This window comes from Trichechus manatus, unplaced genomic scaffold (assembly GCF_000243295.1).
Source record: "Trichechus manatus latirostris isolate Lorelei unplaced genomic scaffold, TriManLat1.0 scaffold00043, whole genome shotgun sequence".
Taxonomy (NCBI): Eukaryota; Metazoa; Chordata; class Mammalia; order Sirenia; family Trichechidae; genus Trichechus; species Trichechus manatus.
The window spans coordinates 2,909,742-2,935,915 of NW_004443979.1; the positions used below are offsets into that span (position 1 = coordinate 2,909,742).

The window sequence follows — 26,174 nt, forward strand, 5'->3', positions numbered from 1 at the left end:
TACAAGACTGGATTGTGTCCTGAGGCAATCTCTTGAGATATAAAAGACAGAAGTGAGCAGTGAGACAGGGGGACCTCATACCATCAAGAAAGCAGGGCCAGGAGCAGAGCACGTCCTTTGGACAGGGGTCCCTGCGCCAAGAAGCTCCCTCGTCCGGGGGAACACTGATGAGAAGGCCAACAGAGAAAGGCTTCCCCTGGAGCTCACGCCCTGAATTTGGACTTTTAGCCTACTTTGACTGTGAGGAAATAAACTTCTCTTTGTTAAAACCATCCACTTGTGGTATTTCTGTTATAGCAGCACTAGATGACTAAGACACCACCTCATGCCATGGATTAGCAGTGCCCTTTTTACTACTAGAAGAGAGTCATCAACATCTTTAAAACTAACCAGACTTGAGAACCAATTTAGAAAACTCATCCTTACAATTTTGTTTCTCTGGAATCACTCTCAGTACCAAATGTCTTATGCTGGGTACTCTAGAGAAGCAAAACTAGTGAAGTGTGTGTGTGTGTGTGTGTGTGTGTGTGTGTGTGTATGTGTGTGTGTACATATATATATACACACACACACACACACACACAGAGATAGAAAGAGACAGGGAGGGAGACAGAGAAAGAGAAGGAGAGATTTATATCAAGGAAATGGTTCACGCAGTTTTAGAGACTGGAAAGTCCCAAGTCTGTAGGTCAGGGTGGAGGCTTCTCCTGACTCACATAGCCACAGGGGCTGGTGAACCCAAAATTGGCAGATTAGATAGCAGGCCTCTGGCTCACAGGCTGCAGAGGCTGATGAATCCTAAGACTGGCAGGTAAGAAGACAGGTCAATGGCTCACAGGCTGTGGAGGCTGACGAATCCCAAGATTGGCAGGTAAGCAAGTAAGTCCCAAGAACCAGAGGTCAGATGAGGATCCAAAGCGAGCAAAAGCCAGTAAGCTTTGCCAGAAAGTTCACCTATATTGGATGCAGGCCACACCCTCAAGGGAATTCCCTTTCCGTTGACTGGCTCTTCACAGCAGATCTCATAATGGAGGTCATTATATTATATCAGATCTCATTATGGAAGTTATCACTTCACTACATAACTGCCAAATTACATCACAACTTCAAAGCCACTAAGAATCATGGCCCAGCCAAGCTGACACACAACCTTAACCATCACAGACAGAAAGATTTTTAGAAATCCAGAAAGAAGCATGGAGAAACAAAAAAGATAGAAGATAAAGAAAGGATGGTTAGAGAACTAAGGATATAGTGAGAAGGTATAATATGTAATTAGAGTCACAGAAAAAAAGGAAATAATGTGTCAGAAGCAATATTTAATGAGACAGTAGCTGAGAATTTTTCAAAACTGAAGACAAAAAGCCATAATTTAAAAAAATAAACCTATGAAGAACTGAATAAACTTAATAATTAAAAAAGAAAGCCACTCCTAAGCATAACATAGCAAATCTGTTAAAGCCCAAAGACAATGAGAAGACCTTAAAAGCAACAGCGGAAAAAGACACATTACCTTCAAAGGCACTGACTAACCACTAATTTCTCCACCAAAACAAACAAACAAAAGGAATCTAGATGAAACTGTACTGATATTTCAAAGTCTAAAAGAAAATAACTGCCAATCTAGAATTATATATCAGGCAGAAATAATGTTTTAAGGACAAAGGTGAAATAGAGATATTTTTAGACAAACAAAAATTAAGACAATTTGTAACCAGTAGACTGGCCCTAAAGGAAAGGCAAATGCAGAAGGGAAATTATTCTAAATAGAACATTTAGGATACAGGGAAAAAACAAAAACAAAAAAACACTAAAAGGTAAATATGAGGGTAAATTTAAATAAATTAGTTACAAAATATTTAATAGCTTGAGAGTTAAAAATAAGTGTGAAAATATAAAAATATCATATAAGTGGGAACGTGCGTAAAAAGAGTTAAAGTGTTCTACATTTCTTGCATGTTTTTTTCTGTGAAAAGATCCAAAGTACCAGGTAGCACATTTTGATAAGTCAAGGATGTACGTAGTAGTCTCTAGGGTAAACCTAAAAGAAAAATAGAAAAGCATACAATTTCCAAGCTAATATAAGAAAAAATGGAATCATTAAACATCCTTAAACAATCCAAAAGTTGGCAAGAAAGAAAAAAAGTAACGTAGGGTAGACAGAAAAAATAGAAAGCACTTAGTAAGGTGATGTGTGTGTGTGCGTCTATATATGTGTGTGTGACACACACACACACATATATATACACACACATGCAGTCATGGATTGAATTGTGTCCCCCAAAAAATATCTGTCCACTTGGCTAGCCATGATTCCCAGTACTGTATAATTGTCCACCATTTTGTCATCTGATGTGATTTTCCTATGTGTTGTAAATCCTATCACTTTGTTAATGAGATGGATTAGCGGCAGTTATGTTGATAAGATCTACAAGATTAGATTGTCTTAAGCCAATCTCTTTTGAGATATAAAAGAGAGAAGTGAGCAGAGAGACAGAGGGACCTCATGCCACCAAGAGAGAAGCACCAGGAGCACAGTGCATCCTTTGGACCCAGGGTCCTTGTGCAGAGAAGCTCCTAATTCAGGGAACGACTGACCACCAGGACCTTCCTCCAGAGCCAACAGGGACAAAAAGCCTTCTCCTGGAGATGAGGCCCTGAATTTGGACTTCTAGCCTACTAGACTGTGAGAAGATAAATTTCTCTTTGTTAAAGCCATCCACTTGTGGTATTTCTGTTATAGCAGCACTAGATAACTAAGACATGCACACACACACACACACACACACACACACACACACACATAAATTAAACAGAGCAAATGTTACAATTAAAAGATAAACATTATCAAACTGGTTAAAAAACAAATTTCCACTACATGCTGTTTTAAAGACATATTTTAAAAACAAAATAATATATAAAGTTTAAAAATAAAAGGAAAAAATATATATGCAAATATTAACTATAAATTGATTTCCCTCTGAGACTGTGAATAAGACAAGGATACCTGCTATTACCATTTCTGTTAAACATTACAATAAGAATAAAAAATAAGACGTAAAAGTATAAAGATTGGAAGATAAAACTGACATTATTTGCAGAAGATATGATTCCATATGAAACAAATCCAAAATAACCTATAAATAAATTATAGACTTCATAATGTTAGCCAGATTTCTGAATGGCAATTTCAATACACACATATTAACTGCATTTCTATATACCAGCAATAAAAAGATAAAAATAAAATTATACTAAAATAGTATTTAAAATAACACCAATCAGTACCAAATATCTAGGAATATATCAAGCAAAAGATGTACATAAAAGCCCTTTACAGAAAACTATGAAACGTTATTGTGCAAAATGAATGAAAATCTAAAGAAAAGGAAGTATGTACCATGCACATGGATGGAAAGACACAAGACTGTAAAGATGCAGAATTTTCTCCTACTAGTCTGTAGACTCAGGGCCCTAGTGGTGCAGTGGTTAAGAGCTTGGCTGCTAACCAAAGGATCAGCAGTTTGAATCCACCAGCTGCTCCTTAGAAACCCTGTGAAGCAGTTCTACTCTGTCTTATACGGTTATTCTGAGTGGAAATCAACTCGACAGTACTGGGTTTGGTTTGGTTTAGTTGGGTTTTTTGGTCTGTAGATTCACTACGACCTGAATCAAAACACAAAGAGGTTACTGTGGCAATCACCAAGCCAATCCTATTAGGTTAAACTATGTGAAATTCTTAAATTTTGCTATTTTGACCTATTAAAAAGCCATTTTTTTTTTTTACTGTGCTTTAGATGAAGGTTTACAGAGCAAATTAGTTTCTCATTAAACAATTAATACACATATTGTTTCGTGCTATTGGCTGCCAATCTCATGAGGTGCCAACACTCTCCCCTTCTTGACCGTGGACTCCCCCTTTCCATTCATCCAGCTTCCCTGTCCCCTGCCTTCTCATCCTTGTCTCTGGGCTGGTGTACCCATTTAGTCTCATATGCATGGCTGAGCTACATGTATTATTATTTGTTGTATGGGCCTGTCAATCTTTGGCTGAAGGGTGAACCTCAGGAATGACTTCAGTACTGAGTTAAAAGCGTATCCGGGAGCCATACTCTCGGGATTTCTCCAGTCTCTGTCAGAGCAGTAAGTCTGGTCTTAAAAAGCCAATTTCTATATAATTCAACATAACAAAATATATTTACAAATGCAAAAAGCCAAGAAAGCTCTGAGAATCTTGAAAAGATCAAATGACTCGTTCTGGATATCAAGACTTATGAAACTACAGTAATTAAGACAGTCTGGTATTAATGCAAGGATAGATACAAAAAAGACCACAGGAATACAAAAAAGTGACTCAAAAATAGATTCATCTATAAGTGGCTCTTGATTTCCTACAAACCTAGCACTGCAGGGCACAGTGGTAAAGAAACAGCCTTTAATTAAATGTTGCTGGGAAAACTGGATATGCATACAGAAAAAATAAAATCTGATCCCTACCTCACACTATACACAATAGTCAATTCCAGGTATACTGTAAATCAACATTTGAAAGGTAAAACAATAAACCTTCTAGAAGATCATATAAGAGGCTGCTAAATTAGACTGCATGACATTTAAGAACTCTGTTTATCAAAAGAAAATAAAGAGTGCAATGACAATTCAGAATGGGAAAAAATTTTCCTGCAAATTTAACCAACTGAGGATCCATATCAAGACTGTATAAGAACTTACACAAATTAATAAGACAAACAACCTAAGGGACATGAATTCCAAAAGAAGAAATACAAATGTTTAATAAACATATGAAAAATGCACAGTTTTGCTAGTAATGAAGGAAAGGAAAATTAAAACCCAATGAGAAACTACTACATACCCACTAGGATTGCTAAAATTTGCCGATCATATTAGTAGTCAGTGTTGGTGTGGAAACCACATACACTGCTGGTAGTACAACCACTTTGAAAAATCAGTTTGGCCCTATAGCTGAACACTTGCATGCCCTATAAGCCAGATAATCCACTCCCAGTTGTATATCCAACAAGAATGTGTGCATCAAGAAATTTGTACAAGAACGTTCATGGAAATAGTATTCATAAATCATCAAAAACCAGGAATACTCAAATGTTCATCAAAAGTAGAATGAATACATTTTAACATATTCATGTAATCAAATATTATACAAAAAAAATGTACAAACTAGAGCTACATGCAACAGTACATAAAATTCAGTGAAAAAAGTTAGACACGAAAGAATAACTACAGTATTAATTCATTATATAAAATTCAAAAAACAGGTAAAACTAAGAATGTCTAGGGACACACGCTTATGTGATGAAACTATAAAGAAATACAAGGAAGTGATTAAAATAAAAGTTAGGACAGTGGTTACCTTCTGGGGGAGGTGACAACCCAAGGGGGGCTGGTAGGGTGCTGGAAATGTTCTGTTTCTTGACGGCTACACTGTGATAAATCATTAAGCTGTGCATTTCTATTTTGCACATTTTCCTGGATGTATGTTTTATTATGCTATCAAATGGTTTAAAATCAAACAAAAATTGTTTAAGTGAAAAGATGCGCAGGTAAGACTATATACACATTTTAAACTTCATAATTAAAAGGCAAACAATAAAGTGAGAAATACATAATGCACAATAAAGTTGGCAGAACAAAGTATAACATTCAAATTACAAAAAGATACTATAGAAACAGCTCTCTGTACTCAATGAATACAAAGGATATGAAAAAGAAATTCAAGGAAGAAAAAACATGGGTAGTAGGCCAATGCTTTAAAAATTGATAACCTAACTAGTATTTACGAAATGCAAATGAAACAACTCGGAAATGTCATTTTATGCCCATTAAATTAAATTACACACTACTGTTAAGGTGTAGGTAAGGATTTTCATTCACTGGTGGCACTGAAAATTGATTCACTATTTTTAAAGGGCTACCTGATGTATTTCAACAATTCACTTCTCTGAGAATGTATTTCAAAAAAATAATTTCAAAAAACACATCTAAGAGAATTCTTACCGCGCATGGGAATTTTGGTGGTCTATATTTAACAAGGCTGTAAAATCCTGTATGGCTGCAATCCAATTTTCATTTTCATAGTAAAACATCCCACGTTTCAATAGTGCATCTGTTCTTTTGGGATCATAAAAAATACACTACATGGGGAGAGCACATAAACATATAATAAATTAAAAAAAAAAAAACTAAGAGAAGTGTATAATTCCACAGCAAGTCAGATAGACTACAACTGTTTTTAACTTCAGAGTACATAAAAGCAAACCACTTTAAGATTCCATAACTTTCAGATTTGCATCTAATCAAGACCAGATCTTTAGGAAATCCATTCCTCATCAAATTCTAGAAAAGGGAGGTTTTTCTCAGACAGAGGTGGGGGAAAAAAAAAAAAAAAAAAAAACCTAGCATATACAAGAAGCCAAGTCTTTTGCCCACTGAAAGTTTTACTGACTAAAAATCAAAAGTGAATTGTTCAACTAGAGTAGACATTCAATATATTGAGCGTATTACAGCTTTTTATCATAACTGAAGATGACACATATTAAACCACATCAAGGCTGATTCAATCACATCAAATAAAGATTTACCCAGTCCCTAAAATGGTAAAAAGAAATGAATTAGTATATGCATAGTTCATTCATTTCTCATTTATATACGAGGCAATAGAGTGAACGCACTAAATGACTATATAAACCCACTGCTTCGTCAAGTCGATTCTGACTCACAGCAACCCTATATTCAGCTGTAAAGCTCATCTATTGATAGTAGAAAAGAACTGAAGCACAAAGGAAGTTACCAAGCATTTTTAAAACAAAACAAATAAACAACAAAAAACTAAAGATTTTGAAACTTGGTTGACCTCAAGGTGCTGCATTAATCTATTTTAAACTTTTGGTGCCAGATAGAGGAAACAAACAGAATAGAAAATCTAAAAGATATTTTAAAAGAGATTTTTTGGTCACTTTTAGACCAGAATTTACTAAACTTAAACATATTGTCCTCAAGCAGAAGAATGTCAAGTGTGTGGCTCACCATCATGGATTAAAAAACAGAGAAGTTGGGAGCATGGAGAAATAAATTATTTAAGTAATATCTTCTAAATTCTCAATTGAACTAAGATTTTAGAGGTAAGAGTCAGGAGACCAAGATTACAACTCTGCTACAATGAGGGGCATATTTTGTACTGACTCTATTCTCAAGTCCAGGTCAGCTAAAAATTCACTTCCTCAAGCAGGATTCCCTGACATTCCTCCACCAAACAAATTATCCCCCTCACCATCTTTCTTTCCTTTATGCATTTATATATGTGCTTATTTCTTTAATATCTGTTCTTTAACTATATGCTCATGTAATCAGGAAACATGTCTGTTTTAGTCACCGCCATTTATCCACTACATAACAGTGCCTTAGTCAAAAAATATTTGTGAGTAACTGAACGAATAAATTACCAGTGAACACAGCTTCTTTGAGAGCAGATAGGTTCATTGCAGAAGAGAATCAATGCCGTCTCAAGTTAAAAAGTGGGAAATAATATTCTATATTGTTTGAGGGAAAGAAGCAATTTTCAAAGGTTTCTTCAACCACTGTGTCATGGTTTGAAAGAAAGAGCTGGAAAATTCAGGACCCCCTCAGAGCTGTTTCAATGCCCCTCAACACAAATGTTTGATGTGAATACATGCATTCACCAGTATTAAAAAAATCACTGATATAGTGTTAGTATCAATTCCAGTAATAAAAATTCTAGGTCCTAAGCTTTAATAAATTAATTTTGACTATGCAACCTATATGAAAAGACTTTCAAAAACTTATTATACTATTAGCATGAGAAACTTATGATTTAAAATATATAATTGGCAGTATTATATATTATAAAGCTTACTTTAGAAAAGTCATCAATGGCCAACACCTGGTTTGATATTTCATACATCTCACCCCTCCTGAAATACATATCAGCAACTGTGGGCTTGCATTTAATTGCCTGAGTATAGTTTAGAATTGCCAAAGTAATGTCATTTTTTTCCCTGAAAATTTCAGCCTTTGACAAATATGCCTCTAAAGAAGATTAAAAAAGATAAATTTTAATGTTATGAACCTTCTACTATGAAAATTTTTAAAACATTAATCTCTCTCAGAATAGTTTTTCTCCATTATACTTTCTTAAACATTTAAGCTTCTTCTTTTTAATTTCAGCAATGCCAAATTTGTTCTCAATGGCTGGGTAAATACTCATTTGTGGTTAAAAGTATTCTCAATTTGAAGAGACAAAAATTACCTTTTACCTTTCTGTAGGTCTGATTTGTTTCATAATCTTTTTTTTTTTTTTTTTGCTTTTTAACTTTTATTGTGATAAAACATACATAACATAAAATTGATCATTTTAAGCAATTTAAGCATGCAATTCAGTGGCATTAAATACATTTATAATGTTGTGTAACTATTACCGCTATCTTCAAACAGAAATTTTGCACCCATTAAACAGTAACTCCACATTTCTTTCTTCCAACCACTGGTAACAACTATTCTGCTTTCTCTTCATGTTTGCCTGTTCTAGATACCTCATATAAGTGGAGTGGTACAATATTTGTCCTTTTGTGTCTGACTTATTTCGCTTTGCATAATGTTTTCAAGGCTTATCCATGTTGCAGTATATATCAGAATTTGATTATTTTTATGGCTGAGTAATATTCCATTGTACGTATATCCACATTTTGTTTATCCATTCATCCATGGATGGGCATTTGGGTTATTTCCACTTTTTGGCTATTGTGAATAATGCTATGAACACTGGCCTGCAATTATCTGTTTGATCTCTGTTTTCAATTCTTTTAGGTATACACTGTTCTATAAATGAGCCAAAGATGGTCTCCGTGATTGGCCTCAAGTTGTTTGTTTCTTCACAGGAGGCTTGAGCCTATTATCCAAAAAGCCTATACACGCAATTGCTTTAAAAATAGTCTAATAAGCTCAAATAAAAAATAAAGATTTTTAGCCATTTATAGCCTGCCTGCTTTACGTACCCTGCATTTTTCTGTTCCAGGCAACTACAGCCGGTTTCAGTTTTCAGGCAATGCCTGTCACTTTTCCGCCTTGCATGAGATCTGAGACAAGCCAAACAGAAATGGGTGCCTTGCATCAGTCCTTTAGGCAGCACTTAGATAGGTAAGAACAGATGCACACACAGTAATTTTCAAATAAAGTCTACTCTGTTCCCTCTGGAGCCAGAGACCAGGGTCACTAGACTCTGAGAGTATAAGCTACCACAGTTTTAAGATAGGCACTGAATTGGTGGGGTGGGGTGGGGGTAGGATAGAACACCAAAACTTTCCCAACATTTTAAAGTAGCCTCTTTCTTGATTCAGCATTCACTTAGTTGCTGTAGATCTTTGACTAGTTTCCAGAGTTCTGACAAAGTCGGTTCTACCAGTTTCTGTTTATTTTTTGGTGTTTCTGATGCAAGGGCAGGAGGGACGAGAACATGAAGCTGCTTATATTGCCATCTTCTGATTGTTCCCCTTTAAGTTTCTATAACTAAAATTTTTAAGTTCATATTCCTCTTTTGAGATGAGCAGTGAGGAACCAGTTTGCTGTAGTGTATATCAATGATACTTATATTTCAAACCTTGATGAGTATTTTGAAAACAATGTAGTATCCTATGAGTCTTGAATTTACAATATCAAAAATAAAAAATTTAATTTAGGAAAGTCACAATCATTTTCTTTAGGACTTATATATACACTGATTTATTTATCATTACAACAGTGGTAAAAGGCAAAAACTTAGGCAAAGATATAGATTATAAGACTGTCTCCACAGACAACCCACCTGCATTATTTTTATTGTATTTATTTATAAAATTCAAGTCATCCAAAGCTTCATTAATTTTGTCTTGGAAAAGATAAATGAAATGTCGGTGCCAATAGGCATTGAGAAACAATGGCTCCAAGGATATAGCCTAGATAATATATATATAAATTCAATTAAAGTTAATTTGTTTAAAAAAAAGATAACATAAAATTCTCAAACGTTATTTATCTCAATGGTTTAGTAAGTGTATAAACCAAATCCATTGCCATTGAGTTCATTCCAACTCATAGTGACCCTATAGTACAGAGTAGAACTGCCCAATAGGGTTTCCAAGGAGTGGCTGGTGGATTTGAACTGCTGACCTTTGGTTAGCAGCTGTAGCTCTTAACCACTGCACCACCAGGGCTCCAGTAAGTGTAGAGGATAATATAATACCTCACAATCTGACAAACAAAATCTAGTGCTTTTAAAATTAATTATTTGAAAATGTCAATAATTATACTTATTTACACATCCCTTGTGTTACAGTACAATTATCCATTGTTGAAAGTTATAGTAAAAAATTATGAAACAATTCACAGCAGGTGTAAATGTGAATACTGTTATTATGATTAGAGAAAACTTACTTTCTGTAGATCACTCATGGCACTCTTTAACTTGCCCAGTTTCCTATAAATAGCTCCACGTCTACAATATGAAAATGCAGAAAATTTTTTCTTATTATTTATTTCTTCAGTCAAAATCTCCACTTCAGATTTATAATATTTAATGACCTCTGGAGGAAGATCAGACTCCAAAGAATCACTTAATTCTATTTTTGGAGGTTCTTTCACTTCAGGCTTGTCTTTTACAAGAGATACTTTAACAACCTTCTTTTGTGTAGCTTTAGGCTGAGTTTTATGCTTCATCCACATATTAATAGCCCATGTTCGAGCATCAGTATTTCCTGGAATTCCTCCTTTACTTTGGACAAATTCTTCAAAATCTAAACATGAAGGTAGGCTGGGACACTGAATCTGACGTTCATACAAGGGAACTTTGAGCAGATATTTCTTCTGTTCATGAAGCATTCCATGAGACAATGATCTAGTTTTAAAAAGAGTGATTTTTTAATTACAGAAATATAATTATCTTTGTAATCACTACATCAACTCTACCACACACAAACTTACTATTTTTTTCTTTTATTATAGAAATAAAATTACATGCTTCTTTTATGCAACCCAAATCCTCCTTTTCACTGTATGAAGAAGCTCTGTAAAGTTCATGAAAGCAAAAGAAGCTGTTTTTAAAGATGTAGTCTCCCTAGAGTACTGATATAATGGGATCAACGCTCCTTTCAGGTTTAATTTACAGCCTCCCCAACAAAAAGAATTACAATGCAGAATTAAGGAGATAAACCTTGACGCGAGAAAGGAAATGGTATCCAAGAGGTTGGAGAGGCCATGAACTTGAGGAAGCAAGAAGAATGAAGGATTTGACTACACACATAGCAGGCTACCCAGTAGACATCCCAGACTTCATTCTTTTTTATTAGGGGATTAAATTAGATAACACCTAATATGCTTTCAAATGCTAGAATTCTAGGATTCCCCCCTCAAATTCTCCATTTGCAACACAATTTTCATTCAGCAACATTTACTGTAGGGCTGATATTATTCTAGCCATAGGAGATAGATGGATAAATACATTCTATTGGGGAAAAATTGTTAATCCCAATCATTTCATAAATATTTACTTAGTAGGTACTATGAGAAAGATCTAGTGCTAAACACCAGGAGAATAAAAGTGAGGAAAGTCAATTTCCTTCTCTCTCCTTTCTGACACTTCACTCTCCACTCCACACTTTAGTACAAGCCACCATCATCTATCCTGTCTAGAGTGCATAACTTAATTCTCTGCTTCTACTCTTGCTTTTCGTCTAATCCATTCTCCACATGGCAGCCAGCATATTTGTGTGTGTGTGTGTGTGTTTTATAAATATAAATCAGATCATGTCACTCCCTCCAAGAACTTCTCTATTACCTAGAATACAAGCCAAAATTTTCACCATGGGTTACAAAGCTGAACATGACGAGGCACCAGCATATGTCACTGATCCCACTACTCTTTCCCCTCACTCCCTATTCTCCAGACACATCATCGTGTGAGTGAGCCTTAAGGCCATTGTGCTTTCCAGCCCTTCTGACTGGCTGGTCTCTTCTCATTCACATCTCTGATCAAATGTCGCCTAAGAGAGGCCTTCTCTACCAGATATATTTTGCTTGTGCCTCCAGATTCATTTCTACCCTTCTCCGTCGTGCTCTCTACCCTGGGAAACTAATCTGTTTGGGCTACATCACAGGATGCCTTGCTCTCTGTCTTCTAATTGAGTTTGTCCAATGAGAAGTCCCAGCAGAGAGAAAAAGGCGAGTGAAGTCGAGGTATTGACTCCTCTCGCTCCCTCTGTCAGGGTCACCTCAGGCTAGCTGTGATCCTTAACCAGATTTCACTCTTTCTTTCAAAGCAACCCTCTTTATACAACTGTTTTCTTCCAGGTTCCAGTAATCACTCCCTCTTTTTGTCCTCTCAAACCTAGGGATACAAACAGCTTCTACTATTTCTAGCCCCAGAACACTACATTATCATTTGCGGTTTCCCTACAACCTAACTACAACTTTGTAAATTGCCCTTTATCAAACTCTCCTAGAATTATCCTAATTTGAGAGTTCTATCTGTTTCCTACAGGAACCCTGACAAAGTAATTGGTACCAGAGGTGGACCCAGAAAACACATACAACATACAAAGGATTCCGGGGTAGTCTTCTTGCCAGGATGAAATAGGACACAGGTAACCTATGGCATGTGATGGTATCAAAACTTTTCAAACTAGCACCAGCGGTAGGCAGGGGGTGATGTACAGGTGGAAGGTAAGGCACTGGGGGATCAAGTAGCTATCACTTAGCTAATAGGACACAATGATTATAAAAATTGTGGAGTCACTTGACTTCTTCTTAGAGCCCAAAAGAATGGTTTCACTGACGATTAAATGCTCAAACCTCCTAAATTTTGTACACCAAGGAAACGAAGCTTTTAGGGAAGGAGTCAGAAACTGAAACATGGAATTGAAACATTTGAGCAGGCATAAATGAGGCTGAGAATTTTGAATCTCCAAATTTCACTGAACTTCCCTTGCCAGAGAAGACTGGCTGAAGGGTTTTGCCAACTTCCTCCGTCTGAAAGATTCAACCCTCTCCTGCATAAATACCTTTCAAGGACTGCACTGCAGCACTGCCTCGTACAGTGTGTTAAACCTAATTTAAGTATGCCCCCAAATCACTCATCTGTGACCTTCTGAACCCTCTCATGGAGCCACTACCACTATATTCTCTCAGATTTTTGCATGCCTCCTCTACAGAGGTAGCCTTGGATCAACTTTGGCTGCCTTCACCAGTGCAGCCTTGGCTAGAATTCCCTGGCATATTCCAGCAAGTGGTTCCAAAACGCCAGCATACATCAGTCACCTGGAAGGCTTTTTAAAACACAGATTGCTGGGATTTATCCCCAGTCTCTAATTTAGTAAACTTAGGGTGGAGTCCTCGAATTTACATTTTTCACAACTTCTCAGGTATGTTAGTTTCCTAGGGCTGCCGTAACAAACTACTGCAAACTGGGTGGCTTATAATAACAGAAATTTATTGTCTCACAGTTCTGGAGGATAGAAGTCCAAACCAGGGTGTCAGCTGTGTTGATTCCTTTTACCTCCGTATCTGTCTGTGTCTCCTCTCCTCTTGCATAAGGATACCACTCATATTGGATTAGAACACACCCTCCTCCAGTATGACCTCACATTAACTGGTGACATTTTCAAACAGCCTATTTCCAAACAAGGTCGCATTCACAGGTATCAGGAATTAGGAATTCAACATATCACTGGGGGGACACAATTCAATCCATAACACCAGATAATGCTTGATGCTGCTGGTCCACGGCCTACACTTTAAGAACAACTGCTACACAGAAATGTGTTCTAAAGTTAAAGGAAATGGGAGTTGATCCACAATATGCAATATCTTTAGCCAAACCTTCGCCCTTGGAAAATCCAAAGGCCATTTCCTTCACCAAAGCATTGAGAATGCATTGGTGAGAGGGCATAATACTCTCCAAAAGCCTTGTGAGTGCAGACGTCAGAGCTGGATAGAAATGGGAGTGGGGGAGAAGAGGCAAAGGAATTTGGTTCACTGATCCCAAAAGGAATAATGGGATCCCAGAGCGGTAAAATCCAACTGATACTACTTTACCATTACAGACAAGGTGAACACAATTACCACAATAAACTACAGGGACAAAATGGTAATCACAGGATTTTAACTCACAAATATCTGTGGCAATGACTAAGTGATTACAGGTCTTTAGAAATGAGACAGATGTTCTCTGACTTTAATATGTGGAAAACTTCTAGGTCTTTGTAGTGAAATGAGTTCTTTTATGTGGTCTTTTGCCTTGGTTCTTTGGAAAAACAGCTTGAAAGATTTTTCCCCTAAGCCCTGAGGAGTTACCTTTGTCCTAGTTTTCTACCCCAGAGGGTTTGTTACTTTTGTCCAGGTTGACATTTCCTGGGCAAGCCATAAACACCTTGGTTTTGATACTTTTTATCTGGTCCTAGGCTGCAGCCTGCCCTGTGATTGGTAGGCACCTTGCAAGGATTGGTCAATAGACTATGTAAAGGAAATGAGTTGTAGCCCGGCCATGCCTAATATGCAAATGAAGTGTTTGTGCCCTACCAAGAGGGGATTGATCAGTTCATGACCCTGATGGGAGTGCCATGCTTTAAAATTGACACAGACTTTGTGTATATATGCAGCACCTCACAGGTTTTTCAGACAGAGAGAAGCAAGAGAAGCAGCAGGAAGAAAGTCAGATAGAAAGAAGCAAGAAGAGAAGCAGCAGGAAAAAACAAGGAAGAAAGCAGAAAGAAGAAATAGACAGGAGGCAAGGCATCTCCTAAAAGAGCTGTAACACTGGTCAAAGGCTATAACACTGAAGACAGCGAGAGGACTGGAAGGGATCTAGCAGCACAGCTGGCGGTGACAGATGGCAGGGCCAAGAGGAGCCTGTCCTCAGGGGGCCAAGAGGAGCGGGGGCTAAGAGGAGGCCTGCACGGTCGAAAGGAACTGAGAGAGCTGTCCTGCACTGAAGAAAAGAGACTCTGCCTACATGCTTCCTGATCCTGATCCTGAGCTGCACCCTGTTCCTTAATAAGCCACTTAACTGTAAGTATAGTCTGTGAGTTCTGTGTGTCCAGTGCAATGGATTATCGAACCCAGAAGAGAAGTAAAGAGTACCATGGGAGGGATGGCTGGTGTCAGAATTGGTAAAAAAAGGTTGGAGAGTGGAGGTGTGTTTGACTTCTACCACACAGGGATAAGCTTTGGGCTGATCTTGATTTGCATTATCCTCCCTGAAGTTAAACAGGAACTGACACTACTACTACTACTTCCCCCACCATTTTACAGTCTTACAGGCATAAACCTAACCAGCCAAAGTGGAGGTTTACAGCCTCTTATCGCACTCTCAGACCCAACCAAGTTCACATTCCAAAACCCCTCACTTGACAAGAAGGCCAGGCCAGGTCCCACTGACAAAAAAATTTTGCAACGTGGCCTAGGAGTATGTAGTAAAATTTCCCCTAAAGCTCATACCTACATTACACGTGCTGGCGGCATACACAAATGTACAAATTCAGTTATTAAAAGGCAAATAAATCCCCCCAACTTTAAAATCAAAATAATAAAAGGTCAGTAAACAGTCCAACACCTCACAGAAGCAAGGTTTCATCTGCTTATATCCTTTATAAAGATAGAAGCCATTTAGACTGTGGCCAGAATGGTGCTGTGTGTATTAATACTGGACCTTTCTAGGATGGGGAAGATTTGTGACGCTCTGAAATCAGCAAATGTTTCGAAAATGCATAAGCAAATTTCTGGTTCTCATCTGAAACATTTGTCAACTTAGAAAAACCTACCTGAAGTCTTCTAAAACAAATTATTTCTGTGTGTTGATTCCTGAGAGGGTTCACAACATACTAAAACAGTCTGCCTATCTAGTTTTATTATTCAACTTAATAATTTAAAATTTGAAAACAGTTAAATACTAGCAATATATTTTGATTTTTGAGTGGATGGTATTTGTCTGGAGCAGGGGTTGGTTTTTCGGTGCTAGATCACTTAAATAGCTTGACAGATTTGATTTCTTCCCAGTGAAAGACTGCTTTGCCATCAAGTGGATTTAGTCTTACTTCATATTCCTAAATCAGCCCCACCTTTAAATTATAGTTTTAACGATTCATATATTTATACTATTAAATACTCATATATTTTAAAATAAGGAATTGTCTTTTAGCTAAAAGTTCAGCATATTTTCAGTGCTGAATAAAATAATAACTTCAATGGGTGAAATTATAAGATTAAGGCCCAAACTCTAATATATTCCTTAAAATATAATAATTACTGATTAAATAAAACCTTTTAAGAATTCTTGGAGGCCTGGATAACTCTTCATACACAATTCCAAGTCTGTCAAAGCTCGATTGTTTCTTCCAGTTCATCTTCTTTTTCTTGGGATAAATAATGTAACTAATGCCAGCTTGTCTAGATGCTTCAATGAGAGAGGCAGACAGCTGTCTTAAATTTTGTTTGCTCTGAAAACTGTCTAAGATGGTATCTATACTTCCTTTCACAGTGGTGGGTTCCTCAGGTTTAATTTTCTCAGTCATCTGACGCTCAAACTCCTTTGCTTTCTGAAACATCACCACTTTTATATTGTTTTGCGTATCATCGTGGATATGTAAGGGAGCTGTGGTCTCCTCCTTCCTCAATTCAACTGCAGATTTTACTCTCTTATAAGGAAATAAAGAGATAGAAAAATATAAAATCAATTTAGTTGCTGTCCATTTAAAATGAATTCATTTACAAAATTACTATTAATGTATTTTGATCACTTTATTGAAAGAATTTTAAATCAGCATTCTTAAGATTATTCAAAAAGTCAACTTATAAAGTTAATAATGGGTTAGTTAAAGCAAAGTACATAAATTTGGTTGGTCATATGACATTTCATTAGGTACTTATAAATAACACTATAAAATGTATATGCACTAATTGTGACTTTCTATACTCTTAATTGAAAGAGAATGCTCTTTACATATCCAAATAAAGTACATACTCTACTTTTAACACAAAAAAATTAGTGCCATGGGTAAAAAATATTCAAATGGCTTATCTTATAAAAATAATTTGTGAGTCTATTTTCAAAAACACTTTACCAACATCAAATTTCTATACAATACTGCTCAAATACTTTCTACAATAACTTTCAGTTCAATATATATATACTTAAGTAACAAATTCCAGCCATATACAGACATCCTGCGTGGTGCAAATGGTTAAGCACTGGATTACTAACCAAAAGGTTGGTGGTTCAAACCTACCCAAAGGTGCCTTGGAAGTAAGGCCTGGAGATCTGCTTCCAAAAGGTCACAGCCTTGAAAACCCTATGGAGTGCAGTTCTATTCTACACACTTGGGGTTGCCTTGAGTTGGAATCGACTCAGTGGCAACTAACAACAATAGTCATATATATTACTTTAGTTTATCTAATCATTAGAGAATTTTATGATAACTATAAATACATTAATACTTGAAACTCTAATAATGCTCATTACTAATAATAGAAAGAGATACTATTTCCAATCCTTTGAGATAGCGTCTCCTGTCTACTGAGTTACTGTCAAACTAACTGCATTTCATTTTGCTAATAATTAATAATTGGTCATTGAGATGTTTTACTTTATAGTGAATTTGAGCCCAAATTTTAAACATAACAATTCATACAAGTTAGCCTTTGTGGTGCAGTGGTTAAGTGCTCAGCTGCCATCTAAAAGTTCAGCAAGCAGTTCAAACTTACCAGCCACTCCGTGGGAAAAATACGTGACAGTCTGCTTCTGTAAAAACTACAGCCTTGGAAACTCTATGGGGCAGTTCTACTCTATCCTATAGGGTCACTATAAGTCAGAATCGAATCAACGGCAAGTGGTATTAGTTATTTACTTAAGATGTGCTTAAGTGTAATAGGAGGAGATATTGACCTTCCATGACTTACTGCACTTCCCTCTATCTCAAGAAACTATATACCTCAACGCATAATTAGAAGAGATTAGATAAATACATAGAATGTACTAGAAGAGATTAGATAAATATATGGAACAACCTTTCAAAAGCAGATTGCTAGGCCTGTCTTCCAAGGTGCCTCTGGGTGGGTTCAAACCATCAACCTTTTGGCTAGCAGTCAAGCACTTAACCATTTGCGCCACCCAGGGATAAATACATAGAATATAGAAAATATGTATATGTGTATATATATGCGTATATGTATATACATATTATATATACCATAACATTTATATATAAATATGTATATGTATATATAAATATATATATGGGGCCCTGGAGGCTCAGTGGAGAGCTTGGCTGTTAAACAACAGGTCAGCAGTCTGAATCTCCCAGCCACTCCTTGGAAATCCTATGGAGCAGTTCTACTCTGTCCTATAGGGTCGCTATGAGTCGAATCAACTCAACAGCAATGGGTTTTATATTTACATATATATAGTAAGAAAACACACGTGACAGCAAAAAGTAGACTATAAGATACCCATATTCACTCCCTGCTGATATGAATTATGCAGAGAAGCAGTTTACTGTATTTTTACACAAATAACGCGTGTGTCATATGGCTTTTTTTTGCCAACCGTGCCCTCCTTCCTCCCCAAGTTCATAAGTACACCATGCTAATTTTTATTACATGTTGCTGTAAAAAGAAATTAGCATAGCCATCTTACAAAAATACCTCATGGGGGAGGGCGTGCTTGGCAAAAAACATGTAACACACGTGTTACTTGGGTAAAAATACGGTACACCACTATAGAACACTGGGGAAGGAATCATTGACAGAGTTTTATAACTATAAAGCAGAGCTACCAGAATGTTTTAAATGGTGCTTCCAGACTACAGATGATAAAACACATCTGTTCTATCCAAAAAAATCACAGCTGTGCTTTAGCAAGCCAGGTTTTCTGCAATCCCCCTTCCATCTCTTAGAATGAACATATACCTTTTACTCTCTTCCTACCCTTCTGATTCACCTTGTCCTCCTGCTGGGCCCGCCTGTTACTTTCTACATCAGAACCTCTTTGGCTCTGGCCAGGCCATGAGTCTTCATGGATGTCACTTGTATCAGGAAAGTGCCACTTGCCAGCTTCTTCAACAACTTCTCAACAACCCATACCCCCACAAGAAAGAACGAATCTCAAAAACAGCATGAAATAACCCTGGTTATTTCAGAAACTCCCGTAAGAGGCAAAAGCTGGGCAGGCGAGGCAGGTTGAAGAAATAATTTCAGAGAAAAAAAGTCGTAAAGACAGTGTCAGTGTAAAAGGGTAAAAACAGAGGAATCAAAAAGTCAATAAAAAGGGAGAAGCTGGCACAAGGTTGGAAATGCAATGGGAAGCAGGCTGAAATTAAGCAGGTAAAAAACAAGTGAAAAGGAGAAACGAGGAAGTCAATTTCAGGATTTCAAAAAAAGAAAAACAAAAGCTGCAAGCTGGGTGTCAATGGCACTAAATGGGTAAGAACCAGCCACTCAGAAAGGAGTGTGGCTCTTTGGTGCAGAGGAAAGTACACTACACATAGGGAGAGAATGTGTGGGCTTAAGTCCCAGCTTGCAAAGCTATCACTTTCTGACCTTTGTTATTTCATATATAAAGAATAAACAAGGATAGTATCTGTCTCACCTTCCTCATAGGGATACTGTGAGGCTCAAGATCAAACTGGAATAGTGTCCATGAAAGCACTTTAAAACTGTGAGCCCTATGCAAATGGGGATCAATATTATGAGTGACTTGGTTTATAATATACCAGGTAAAGTTAAACTATGAATGTAAGAGAAATTTCCAAGAGCTGTTGAAAATATTCAGTTGGTATCATCAACCCCAACCTTACAGGGGCCACGAAATATAAACTTGAATCTAACTTGCAACCAGCTCTGGGTGAATCAACTGACTATACTATCTTAGAAAAGCAAACAAAAAAGCATAAAGGTGATTATTACTGCTAAAAGCATAAACATTTCTTTTGGATAATAAAAACCGAGAATTTTAATACCCTTAATTGTAGAGACTGTGGGCTTCTGACATATTGTCGGATATCTTGAAGTGATGCAGTTTTTCTTTGTAATGACTGTAAAATAAATAAAATGATAAATACATATTGACCACAGATACTATTAGGCAAACTAAAATATCATATGACAGCTGGCTGATGATAACTGCTTAGGTAAATTAATGAAATGCAGAAATACTAGTTAAAACATAGGTTCTTACTGATTTTGAATATCACCAACTTGATAGAGAGGAACAAAAATTAAAGTCCATCAATTAATTTAGAAAAATGTATAATAATGGAAATAACCCATGGCTGCCCTAGTGGAACCGGGGATATATACTGTCCCCTAGACAGTCATCTCTAATCATGAGTAATCTCAACTTTTTACTCAAGGGGACCACACAAGTATTATCACTTCCTATGAGAGCTATTATATTAAAACACTTGGGAAGCACTACTATACCAGACAGAGTAAAAGGTACAAAGAAAAATGTTCCGTGCCCTCAAAGAGTATAATGGCAGAAACAGACATAAGAAATAACTATAATACAAAGCACCTATGGTAATGGCTATAAAGATGGCATGAATCAGATATAAAGAGAACTGAGGAGAGGGTGAGGTCAATTCTAAAAAGGAAGAAACCTGGATAGACCAGGTTGAAGAGGTAGCAACAGAGCTGGCCTGTGAAAGGCAATGTCATTTTCATAGACTGAGAAGGGGTTGAGAACATCCCACCCACAGGAACAGCTTAAACAAGCAGAGAGAAGTGTCAAAGTGCCAGGAATTTTAGTCCACAAGGACTCTGGTGCAGGCAGAATACAGGGTGCATGGAGAAGTATACGGGAGGTAAGATAGAAAATGTTAATTGGGGCCAGGTTATGAGGCTCAGTGAAGCATTCTGACTTTACCTGGTAGGTAGGTGTCTTAGTTATCTAGTGCTGCTATAACAGAAACCCAATTGCAACATGACTACTAATGGCCCAGACCCTTCAGGAATGAAGGTTTGGGTCACTCCACCAGGCAAAGGACCACGACCAGCTGAGGTGCTTGTTGACAGCAAAGGGAATATAGACTGGGTGGTGGAAGAAGGTAGTTCTAAATACTTGTTATGACCACATAACCAGTTTCAAAAACAAGGACTTTAATTGTTACGAGTACTGCCCTATATGTGTGCATCAAATATTTTTGTTTCCTTCACGTATAAAATAATAAGCTGTAAACAGAGCTAGTGTGTATTTGGTTGTATGTGTATTTGTATCATGTTAGGTGCAAGTATGACTTTAAAATTGTCATTATTCAGAGATTATGTATGGTTTTAAGGAGATGCGTACAGGTACCAGGTTGACAAGGGGTGGACTATGATTGTTAAGGTTGTGTGTCAACTTGGCTGGGCCATGATTCTCAATGGTTTGGCAGTTATGATATAGTCTGGCAATCATACGATGATGTGATCACTTTCATCACGAGATTTGATATAGTGTCATCACCTCCATGCTGGATCTGCTGTGAGCAGCCAATCAGTTGAAAGGGAGTTTCCTTGGGGTGTGGCCTGCATCCAATACAGGTGGACTTTCTGGCAAAGCTCATGGGCTTTTGCTTGCCCTGGATCCTGCAGCTGGCTCCTGTTCATCTGACCTCCAGTTCTGGGGACTTGAGCTAGCAGCTTACCTGCCGTCTTTTTTTTTTTTTTTTTTTTTTAATTGTGCTTTAGGTAAAAGTTTACAGCTCAAGCTAATTTCTCATACAAAAATTTATACACATATTGTTTTGTGACATTAGTTGCAATCCCCACAATGTGACAGCACTCTCCTCCTTTTCACCCCAGGTTCCCTGTGTCCATTCAACCAGTTCCTGTCCCTTCCTGCCTTCTTCAGGAGAAGCCTCCAGCTTGATTCAAGGTCTTGGGACATTCCAGCCTCTATAACCATGTGAGCCATTTCCTTGATACATATCTCTATATGTATATATTTATATGCTTTAGTGGTTTTGCTTCTCTAGAGAACCCAGCCTAAGACAGTAGGGTTACAAAATGTTGTTGAGAGATGAGTGACATAATCATCCATGTGTTTTAGGAATGTAGCAAGGAGCAGAAGAGAGCATTAATTTGAAGAAGCACCTACTAGAAGTGGGAATACCTCATAGGTAAATGTAAGTAGTGCTATTAAAATAGTCTAGAAAAATGTAAATGGCATTCCAAAACAGAAAACTTGCATTTGTTGGTTCAATTATTTTCTATGTGGCAGTCACTATGCTAGGGGATGTGGATAAAATACTGAGCAAGAATAATATGACCCCAGACTGGTGAAGAATAATGATATCAAACATACATAAGAACAAATATTTGATAAGTGTTACAAAAGAAGTAGCAAAAAGTGACCTATCTTAGAAATATCAGACTGGATGGGGGAACAAAGGAGGAGGCATAGACATTTTTAACCTGGTGAACTGACTAGAATGGAAGCTGGATTTGTTCCAGGCCACTGAGACCCTCTACCATATAGTACTCAGCACTCCAACATATCACCAAGGGTAGTAGAGGGCTGAAGGCACAAATGAAAGAAAAAGGAAACCATTTTCTGTTTGTCCCTAATAAAGTTCAGGACATTTATTAAACCAGTTATATGAACTTCACACCTCTCATCTTCCTACAATTAATATCTCTTTTCTCTCCAATTTTATTACTTGATTGGCTCATTTGATTACACTGTAGTGATAATAAAGTCATGAGTATGAGTCTAAGCACACTTAGCCCAATCAGTTTTACTCTGTTTTACGGCCATAAACACCTCCTCCATTTTAGTCAAATAACTCATAAAGATGTTCCTTTGATCATTTAACTTGTAGGCAAGAAGTGCAAGATCAGTGAAAGTGGGAATTTTAGAGGTTTTAGATAAACCCACAGCAGACACCCTGCTATTGGTTAGTAAAGAACATCTCTGAGTGTCATAAAGACAACATATTTGAAGATGAGGAAATGTTTCCTCAGCAAAGACACCACAGAATAGTCTGAGCCAATTCCGAGAATGATGAAGCACCAAAAATAATTTCTGAAATGAACAGAAGTAATGTCTAGACTTTATGCAGATAAAGCAATGAACCCACAATTCAGAACAAAAAATTATACATACCCTAAAAGATTTTCCAGAGTGTTGACTTAAATTAATGACATATTCCTTGCTTTCAGATGAATATTTCTCATTTAAAATTCTGCTTGTTTGAGCACTCTATGATAAAAAGATAGTATTTTATTTTGTGGAATACTTTAAAAGGCCTATTAAAAAAACCGAACTAAACTCATTGCCATCAAGTCAATTCCAACTCATAGTGACCCTATAGGACAGAGTAGAACTGTCCCATAGAGTTTCCAAGGAGCACCTGATGGATTCGAACTGCTGATCTTTTGGTTAGCAGGGGTAGCACTTAACCACTACACCACCAGGGTTTCCAAAAGGCCTATGATTATTGCTAATTCATAGTACATCATCATTACCATGAGAGAAAACATATGGAAGGTGAAGGATTTCTAGGAAGCACTTATCAGAGATGCATCAAAGTCTAGCCACAGTCGTAGTATTTGGCCAAAATTTGTGATTTGGCTTCAGCCTTGGGGTTTAGCTAAATGGATACTTTGACATTTTTTCTAGCATCCCTAATTTTAGGAATAATCAATGATCCTATGATCTCATAGGTTAGCACTGAATCTACTTAGCATATCAACATCATATATGAACAAGACATATCATTTGAACATATTGTCAATAGTTTACTATTTGCTTTCAAATACAAGCTTTCTAAATGCAAATTGGAGTGAAAATTTCCTTAGATGCTTTATAGTTCAAATTCTATCAATCAAGTTATATACGTATATTTATTGTTGCAATGGAAAACTGTTGTGATGATTATGATTATTACTAACTGTGCTACTTCTCTATCTTGTAATCAGTCACTTGGATATGCAGAAACAACTATGAGACCTAAGGTTTACAGTCTAGTGAATTCACCATGAATTTAATCATATTGCTGTTTTACTTGTCTGCCGAAATTTTTAGGTCTCAATTAATATTTCAAATTGAAGAAATATTTATTGAACAGAAAATCAGGTTCTTAAAAGCATCATGCAATTGCCATTGACAATGGAACAGATATGGAGAAGGCTATGGTAATTTAGGAATCACAAGCATTTAATTATTTGTTCACTCCCTTCTGCTGTATTTTCAGAAAGCAGCTATATCACAGTGTAATAGAATTATTGGACCTAGCAGAAAGATACTTGGTCACTTTTATCATTAATGTTCAAAGAGTAACTATATGACACACAAGAGATTTTGGAACTATTCAGTCATTTGCTTATACAAGATATTCAAATAAGATGTAATAGCACCTACTACATATTTTCAAAAATGCTTAACAACAATGAAAAAAAAATCTTAATATATTTTACAGATACCAAATAAGAAAAACTTACTAACAATCAGTGGTTGCTTTTTAAAAAGAGAAAGTGTTTCATATGTTGTAACCTGCCAAAAAACTGCCCATACTAATATGCCTTGAGAGGGCAATTATACTATTACTTACTGGATTTATCTGAGGTAAAAATTCCCCTGTTCTACTCCAGGGACATTGCCAAAATTAGTATGCATGCAATAAAAGCTGGAATGCAGATAGAAATGGAAACAATTGTGATACCTTGAGAGTCAATTACCACTTTGCTTCTAATTAGGCAGGCTAGGTAATTCTGCAGAGGGCAACTAAGAAAGCCACATGTAATACGAAAAAAAACAATCTTCGAAGCAACACTAGGCCAAAATCTAAGAAAAGGCAAGAACCTGGAAAGGTAAGTCCAAAATTAAAAGATGCTTTGGTTCTCAGGATATTTGCCAGGAGCTCTGATGGTGCAGTGGTTGCCAAAGTAGCTACAGATCTGAGCTGCACAGATTTGGTAACTTCTTGGAGCAAGGGTTACAGGAATCAAAACCTAGAGTCTACCTGAGGTGGAGAGCCTGATAATATACATATATAAACTGGGACACCACAGGGCTGCACCCTCAGATTAAGAGTGAATGGATGTAAATCAGCTTTTGCATGGACTTGCAGCCTGAGCTCTGTCACAAGGATGGTCAGAGAACCTCAAGGTTCAACCTTAGATTAAAGCTGTCTCTGAGTGGTAAAGCACTCAGGTTTTGACAAAAATTTTCTCTAGAGGAAGGAACTGCCATTCTAGGTCTCAAATGTTTCCTAAAATTAATATCTTAAATGTAATAATAACCAAACATTTAAAAACAGCCAGGTATACACACACACACACACACACACACAAACATCAGCAAGAACAGGAAAACTAAGAAATTGAGGGAGGGGAACCCTATAGGTCTTCAGATATTGGAATCATCAAATACAAACTTTAAGATAATTATACTTACTATGCTTAAAGAAATAATAATTAGACTTTTACATTTGCAGGGAACAAGAAACAATAAAACTTACATAACAGATTGAAAAAAATTGAAATTCTAAAGCATAAAAATACAAGAGCAAAATTAAAAATACAGTAGACAAATTTAACAGTGAACTAGTATATTTAGCAGTATATTAGACACAACTGAAGAATTAGTGAACCTTAAATATAAATTAGAAGAAATTATCCAGTATCCAGCACCAAAAAAAAAAGATAGCAAATATGTAATTAAAGTCCCAGAAAATGAGAGAGAGAATGGAAAGAGGCAATATTTTAAGAGATAAGGACTAAAAAATTTCCACAACTAATGAAAGACATCAAACCGCAGATTCAAAAATCCCAGTGATTTCAAAGCATGACAAAGAAAAAGAAATCTATACCTAGACACATTATAGTAAAATTGCACAGAAAAAAGAGATAAAATTTTTAGAGTATCTAGGATCAGGGGTACGAATAACTGATCACATTCAAAGGATTCACATGTAAGACCAACTTCTCAACAGCAATAGTGGAAAATTTCCAACAACAGCATATATAGACTGAATTTCTTTGTATTAACCTTATCACTGGCTTTACTAGTCTATTACCCTCATTATCTTTTCCCTACTGTTCCTTTAATTTTTAATTTTATCCTTTCATGATATATGTGTTTTTGTAAATTATATAAAATCTTGTGATAATAAAATAAT

At 36.6% G+C, this 26,174-nt stretch overlaps 1 protein-coding gene across 1 annotated transcript in view; it reads right to left on the minus strand.

Moving 5' to 3' along the window:
- The window catches only part of TTC6 (tetratricopeptide repeat domain 6), a 249,006-nt gene that overhangs the window by 88,790 nt on the left and 134,042 nt on the right, over window positions 1–26,174 (minus strand). Inside the window, exons 9-16 of the mRNA XM_012555603.2 lie at window positions 23,155–23,254; window positions 20,475–20,484; window positions 20,031–20,094; window positions 16,339–16,712; window positions 10,462–10,921; window positions 9,854–9,983; window positions 7,910–8,082; window positions 6,034–6,170 (exon numbers count right to left, since the gene is read on the minus strand). Of these exons, the coding sequence (XP_012411057.2) occupies window positions 6,034–6,170; window positions 7,910–8,082; window positions 9,854–9,983; window positions 10,462–10,921; window positions 16,339–16,712; window positions 20,031–20,094; window positions 20,475–20,484; window positions 23,155–23,254 (1,448 nt within the window). The remainder of the gene's footprint in view (window positions 1–6,033; window positions 6,171–7,909; window positions 8,083–9,853; window positions 9,984–10,461; window positions 10,922–16,338; window positions 16,713–20,030; window positions 20,095–20,474; window positions 20,485–23,154; window positions 23,255–26,174) is intronic.